At 35.7% G+C, this 7,631-nt stretch overlaps 1 protein-coding gene across 1 annotated transcript; it reads left to right on the top strand.

The window, feature by feature from the left end:
- The first annotated feature begins 3,862 nt into the window (after positions 1-3,862).
- On the top strand, positions 3,863-7,631 carry LOC133190838 (NAD-dependent protein deacetylase Sirt6-like). Its single transcript, XM_061326523.1, has 6 exons — positions 3,863-3,988; positions 5,201-5,434; positions 5,599-5,685; positions 5,807-6,132; positions 7,017-7,210; positions 7,424-7,631. Exons 1-6 carry the CDS (start codon positions 3,865-3,867, stop codon positions 7,617-7,619), a joined length of 1,161 nt encoding a protein of 386 aa, XP_061182507.1. The 5' UTR covers positions 3,863-3,864; the 3' UTR covers positions 7,620-7,631.

The raw sequence follows: 7,631 nt of genomic DNA, 5'->3' as shown, positions 1-7,631 counted from the left end.
AACTAAACCGTCTTGATCGAAACTAAAACTGCAAATTTCTTCCCAAATACGTTGCTTAAATCCATGTTACAATGTTTTCAGTCTCACAATTGCTAAGCTATGACGTCTAAACCACTCAACTATGACGTCACAGTTAAATGACACTGTGTTAGGAAAAGAAAGAGGCAAAGGGGAAATCAAAGAAAATGTAATAAACAGAAAATTCCATGATTTGAAGTTGAATATGGAATTTATTTCACTTGTGAGAGAGTCTTCTTTATATATATATATATATATATATATATATATATATATATATATATATATATATATATACATTTTTTTTTTTTTTCACGAGTGCTTAGCAAAAAAATCCTGTCCCACTCGTGGAACAAATTCCATATCCAACTAAAAAAATTGTTTGTTTGTTTGTTTGTATGTTGTTTAACGTCCCTCTCGAGAATTTTTCACTCATATGGAGACGCCACCACTTGCCGGTGGAGAGCTGCAAATTTTGTCCTATACTTGGCACTTACGGCCATTGAGCAGTGAGGGATCTTTTTCGTGCCAACACCTACTGCGACACGGGACCTCGGTTTATACGGTCTCATCCGAAGGACCGGTCTCCACGTTCCACAGTGGGATTCGAACCCGCGACGTAAGGATCAACTCCTTACTTCGCGACTCTAGAGCAGACGCACTAACCACTGCGCCGCGCGGGCGACACTAAAAAAAAATGAATATCCTGTATTTATTTGTTGTTTCGAGCCATTCAACTCTAAGGATTCAATTGCGACCTTTGCGACAATAAATGTTCACTGAGTCCCCGTAAAAAATCTCTACAGAGGAAATATACAAAATCGTACAGGCGCGGATTCACTTATTTTTTAAGGGGGGGGGGGGGTCCACCGCAGTCAAAAAAAAATTTCTTACCCAAAAATTTCTTGACAACCAAAAAAAAAATTAAATTCCCTTCCGAAACGTTTTAAATCCCGAAAATAACCTGACAAGCAAAAAAAAAAAAAAAAAAAAAAAAAAAAAAAAAAAAGAAAGAAAGAAAAAAAGTAACTTCCATTTCCTAAACGTGAAAAACACCTTTTTCGTGGTGGTGATGGTGGGGTCCACGTTTTCAAGGGGGGGGGGGTCCAAAGTCATCTCTTATTTGCTTCAGTATATACTTTTTATAACTGGAAATTCCAGGGGGGGTCCAGACCACCCCACCCCCTCTAGATCCGCGCATGACATATCCGAACTTTGTAGTCTTAGGCTCGTCTGTCGACATTAAACGTTCTTTTTGAAAATTTTATCGATGTGTAAACTCTTGACATTTTACTCACGAACTATATAACTCGTGATCTGACAGTGACATAAACATAAGATTCCCGTGACGTCTGTCAGTCCTGTATGTCGTCTGTATTGTTTTTATTTAATTTAAAGTTTCTGTAATCGTTTAGCTAAAACAGACTAGAAGTAACGATTTGTTTAATTTTTTTTTTACAATAAAAGCTACATGTAGGCCAAGTTGTGGTTGAGAGATTTATCGGTGTAAACTTTTTCTTGAATTTGTCGTCCAATCAAAACACCATCCTCACAATGTCAAGGTTTTGTGATTTCGGAACTCCACACAAACCCTTGACATAAGTTGCTATGTAAAAGTTGGGTTTGTGGTTACACATGACGTAATGGGTAATTATAAACTAACCTTGCACGTTAATTTCGTGTATTCATGGATTAAACTGTGTACTGTCATAACATTTGCGACCATTTTACCATAAAAAAATTCTATGAGATTTTGTTTGAAACAACTATATACCAATCTCAAGATTTTCTGAGAAATCTCAAATTTTTTTTCTCAGCTGAGTCGGAAAAACGTTGATGGCACGCACGTTTGAGAAAAATCTTAGATTTAAAAAAAACCCTCAGATTTGAGGAAAAACTCAAAAAAACAAGTATGAGTTTGAGAAAATATTTATTTGGTGGCACAGTTTGGTGAGAAAAACTCAAATTTTTAAAGAAATCTCAGATTTGAGAAAATCTCAGCGTTGGTGGTCCCGAAGCCTGGTCTTGACGTCCCACAGTGAGCAGTGAAAGATCTACTCCCTATTTCGCGATTCTATAGCAAATGCTCTAGCGCCGCGGACCTGAAATCTGAAAAAATTTTAACCATTTTATGGGATAAGAGAAAAAATATGAAACTATGGGTCCTGTAGCTGACCCTTGGAGGCTTGAGGTTAGGGGCTAACATCATCCAACAATCCTTAAAATTCTTCTTTACGCCTGGATAACAAGCAGTCAAGATGTTGGTATTATTGCCAATGACCTTGAAATTCATGACAATCAGGGATTCTCTTTGTTTATTTGTTGTTTAACGTCCCTCTCGAGAACTTTTTCACTCGTATGGATACGCCACTACTTGCCGGTGGAGGGCTACAAATTTTGACCTATACTCGGCACTCAGAGCCATTGAGCAGTGAGGGATCTTTTTCGTGCCAGCGCCCACTGCGACACGGGACCTCGGTTTATACGGTCTCATCCGAAGGACCGGTCTCCACGTACCGCAGTGGAATTTGAACCCGCGACTTAAGGATCAACTCCTTATTTCGCGACTCTAGAGCAGACGCTCTAACCACTGCGCCACGCGGGCCACCTCGGGGATTCTGATGTTAGTGGTGGATTCCATAGATTGTATATATAGTAAAAATGCATTATTTTTTCAAAACTCGATTCTCCCCTAAATGCAATGATATGATAAGCAAGGGTGTCTCTTCCCAAATTGTGAAATTTGTGGCCGCTGGTCAGGGGTTCTGGTGTTGTTAGGGCAGAGCTGTATTGGATATATATATATATATATATATATATATATATATATATATATATATATATATATATATATGTATGTATGTATATAAAATGAACGTGGATTATTACTTTGAAAGTCTTTTTTTCTGCCCCTGGGTATTTAAAAAACAAATTAAATAGTATTACATGGTTAAGGTGAGCAAGCTTGCTTCTTCCATAATCATGTACGGTCACGGTAGCCTAGTGGTAGGGCTCTCCGGCCCGGGTTCGATTCTCGTTCGCCGCACCGCTTCAAACCTAAGACGTAAACATAGGTATAGTGCAGTTTAGCACATATCATTTCATGGTTGAATTCGACTTTTCCACTCGGCGAGCAGCGTTTTGACGCTGTTTACGGAGACAAAAGAAAATAAAGACAAGCATGCCATATATGGTTGTGTAGATAAATTATCGTAGAAAACATAGGTATAAACAGTTTGTCAGTGTATTTCCTCTGAAAGTGTAAATGAGTGCGATTCTGGGGGAGGGGGGTACTCCGTGTAATTCGGAGTTAGATACCTTGTGTTATTATTATACTATGGGTTAAAAATTTATTACCGAAATAAGTACCTGTAGTATAGTGATTGTTCCTTCGCCAGGCGCCCTGCATTAGAAGTGAAAGTCACAGGTCTTTCGGATGGCACGATAAAGAACCCTTACTAAATGTATATATTAAACTTAAAATATATCATTATAGGAATTTGTGCCAAGTTTCATAAAAATCCTAGACCTAGCTGCCACACTCCCTATATAAAAGTTTAAATGCTTACAGAGAATGGCTATTAATTCTTAAGATTAATCTTTTACATTGAGATAACTGCCCTTTTTCACATCACTATATTACTTGATATTCAACTATTTCTGTCTTTTGTGTTTCGCTTCAAGATGATCCGGTATTTAGTCATACCTTTAAATTGCTGGGATTCCCTGTTCTATTTTAAACCTTTTGTGTCAACCTACGAATAATACCAACAAACAAAACCTGGAGATTAAATATGATCAATATAGCGACGGTATTGGATACATGTATTTCCAAATGCCCTAGAAATGGCGACTGGAACAGACGATACTGTGAAATGTCGTTTAATTTCTTGTGATAAAGGTCCCATAGGAAAGACGGATGGACACGCGGATGTCAGGGCGTATGCTGTTCCAAAAAGCAAAAGATCAGGTTTGGTATCTCAATATCCTTCAATGCATCTTTGACTGCAAGATTATTTCTTAAGAAATCTAAAAACGGGCAATACGTGTATATATATTCAGCTCAAGGAGCTCCGATGTGAAAGTCTTAAACGATCGCACTTGTGACATTTTTATTTGAATTATAATCAAAATCGGAATAAATTTAATTGTTCAAATGAAATATATTTAATTTTTGATTATGTTGTACACCCCAGAGCATTAGGTTTAGGGCTGGGTGGGGGTTATATGCATATAGTATGAGTACAGAATATGTAATTCATTTTCACAGAATTGTTAATCAATACTTATATCTTTAGCCCACCTATACGCAAGCGTTTTTATTTATTCACAGTATTCACTTAGTTTTCGTTTGATGACAATTAATATTGGAACTTTTCATGTCTTCGTTATTTGGGATGGCCTTCAAACACTCTTGCTTTTATCTTTATCTAGTTGAAATGCCCTCCCAGCAATAACGTTTTAAAATTTGATTTTGAAAAAAAACAAACAAACAAAATACAATAAATAATTTCTTTGCATCCTTTTGTTTGAGATTGTACTACTATACCATCGAGTGTCAATTAAACGGTTCGTCATATTTTCATTTATTTATCCATTTTGTATTGTTAATTGCATTTTGGAAAAACATGTGATATTGTATGACACTAAAAATTATCTTGGATAGCGACTTGTAAAAATACTATTAATAATTATTTTTTCCTCAGGTTTAGAAACCAGTCCTTTACTCTAATTATGTATTTAGGACACGTGTTTTTTTTTTCTTTTTTGGAGGGTGGGGCCGGGTGGGGTGGTGTGGTGTTAGGGGTAGAGTGGGGGTTATATGCATATGGTATATTAAGTATCTGTAATTCATTTTCGCAGAATGGTAACGTCTCTGGAATAATTAAATACAAAATCTGTTTCCCATGGCTTTAAAAGTTAGTCCAAGATTATTACATAACGGGCAATGCTTTTTTTTTTTTATTCGAAACTCTATCAAAATCAATAAAGGGATTTTGAAAATAAGAACAAATATAAGTACCTAATTTAAAAAATTTTTTGTGAAACTATTTTGAACTGTTTAAAAATAATTGTTAATTCGTTGAAGCTAAAAAAAAAAGTAAATCCATTATTTTTGACGTTTATAAGACGACCAAATATATAAGATTTACCATCAAATAGCTCTATTCTTAATCAATAGGTTTTCAAGTTAATTGGAATGAAGAAGGATTTGCAACGTTCCACACGGAATGTTGGTTTGCCTTATGGGGGATGTATAAAGACAAATCATCAGTTCTCACGAAGGAGGAAAGAGAAATGGTGAAGGAGGCTGCCAAGACAGTAGAAATCCATGACTCGTGCTCAAAACTTGAACAGGAAGCAGAACACATAGTAAACCTGATAAAAAACGCTGAATATTGTATAGCGTTTACAGGTGAGCAAGGGGCATTTATAATTTATAATAAATTTATGAAAAAAAAAATTAGAATAATATCTAACGTTCAGTTCAGATATTTTATTTGTAAAACGATAAAATAGGCCATGAACATAGCAAGAAAGTACTTGATAGTTTAACATGATTCATATACATGTAATCAGGAGCTGGTATTTCCACCGCGGCCGGCATCGGGGATTTCCGAGGAATTCAGGGCAAATGGACAGAAAGAGACAAAGTCAAAGACCATGGTAAAAAAAATAATATGTATTCTGTAATGCATTTTATTTACTTTATCAAGAAAAGTCTAGTACTGACATTTCACTAATTTATGAAATCTTAATCAAAGTTGAAACTTTTTCCTGTTTTTAGGAAGCAAAGGGAAATCCAAGAGAACAATACAAGACGTTCAAAAGCTCCGCCCAACTTACACACACGAGGCTTTATTCAAACTAATAGAAATGGGAAAATTAAAGCACGTGATCAGTCAAAATGTTGATGGACTACATCGTTTGTCAGGAATTGAAGAAGGTCAGATATCGGAACTGCACGGCAATATGTTTGTCGAAAAATGTGAAAAATGCAAAAAACGGTATGAAAGAAAATACAGATGCACGGGAAAAGCTACCAAAGTGCCCATTAACATTTGCAAGCAATGCCGAATCAATCATCGGACTGGTCGTTCCTGTAATGAAAAGGTACTCCTATTTATTTAAGTATTCAATTTCAACTTTATAAATCTTTTGAGGTAAAATAAAGTACACTATTTTTCTGAATCAATACGCAAGTTTCGAGATTATCTCCCTTGGTGCGCTTTTTACGTTACGGAGGGGAGTTTTGTTTCTGCGTAAACCGGTAGGTGGGACAGTTATTTATATTGGATACGTTACATCATCGATATACCGGTCTGTAATATAACTGCCTGTCGGGATGCTCTCATCAAATCGAAAATAACTAAATTTTAGTAATGGCATCAATTTGTTTTTCTACCAAAAAAAAAGGAAAATAAAAAAGAAAATATCAGTGGATAAGACATCAGACGAGGGAAGAGATATGGATCTCCTATACACGCGCACATTTGATCATTGCACGTCGGCATTCTGAATGACACATCGATTCTTTCCCTTATAATAATTTCAAAAGGTCCATCAATTTTTTTTTAGAAAAGGTTTGTAATCAAGGAAGCGTCTTTTTCACAAAAAGCTATTAGGGTTCTTTTGATTTCAAGTATCCTAATTAAAAGTAGATTTTGTTAAACACGTAAAGTGTAGATCAATATAATCATCAAAATCATCACTGTTTGACATTACGTTTTCATGTATAATATTTTCATAAGAATAAATACATTATAAAGGCCCTAGCCATCGTCCATTTATTTATGCACGTTTGTGTACATCGATAACCTGTCCCACTTCTTGCTGATATGGATACTTTTTGCGCCTCTATCGTTGGAGAGCTACAATCTCGAAACTTGCGTATCGAAACGTTCTCATTCATGTAAAAATAAGAATTAATCAGAACCATCATACGTAGGACTAGGCAGTTATATTATTAGCAATTCTTATGAAACTTCCTCTTCCAGAAGTGTGACGGATACTTGATGAACACAATAATAAACTTTGGGGATTATCTAGAGCCAGAAGTTTTCAGAAGCGCTGTAGAGCAAGCTTCACGCTCTGATCTTGTTTTGGCACTTGGAACGACACTAAAGGTTTTTCCAGCAAACGAGATGGTGAAAATGGGTAAACGCCCAACGCGTTTAATCATATGCAACAGGTGCATTAAACAAATTTTTAATGCCGAAAAAAGTGAATTAAAAGCCCTTTTTTAAAATTCTTATCTCGTTAGATGGAGAGTATTTTTTTTAAAATAAACACGTACATGTATTTCCTTGAAATGTCTAAGATGTATGCAGCTTCCTGTTAAATGTATGATCTAATATCGAAGAAAATTGTCAAGTTGTATAAAAATAATTTTGAATGTTTACAGACAAGCGACTGATTTTGATGAAACTTGCTTGAAGCTGGATGATGATGAAGTTCCATTGGGATCAAGGGTCTTCGGAGACTGTGATAAATTAATGCGAGAAGTAATGCAACGTATTCTTCCAGAAGAGGAATTATCAAAATGGGAGCAAGATAGAAATGTCCGAATGCTTACATACGACACAAAACGAAAATTGTAGCACAGGAAAAAA

This window comes from Saccostrea echinata, unplaced genomic scaffold, assembly GCF_033153115.1.
Source record: "Saccostrea echinata isolate AGI-Se365-2 ecotype Australia unplaced genomic scaffold, CSIRO_AGI_Sech_v1 ptg000022l, whole genome shotgun sequence".
Lineage (NCBI taxonomy): Eukaryota > Metazoa > Mollusca > Bivalvia > Ostreida > Ostreidae > Saccostrea > Saccostrea echinata.
This window is presented reverse-complemented; position numbering and strand designations above follow the sequence as displayed.

Bases quoted from the DNA above. Each gene is read 5' to 3' on its own strand.
- LOC133190838 (XM_061326523.1), top strand. From the start codon at position 3,865: ATGGCGACTGGAACAGACGATACTGTGAAATGTCGTTTAATTTCTTGT. The intron at 5,435-5,598 runs GTGAGCAAGGGG...ACATGTAATCAG, and splicing joins ATATTGTATAGCGTTTACAG to GAGCTGGTATTTCCACCGCG. The intron at 6,133-7,016 runs GTACTCCTATTT...TTCCTCTTCCAG, and splicing joins GTCGTTCCTGTAATGAAAAG to AAGTGTGACGGATACTTGAT.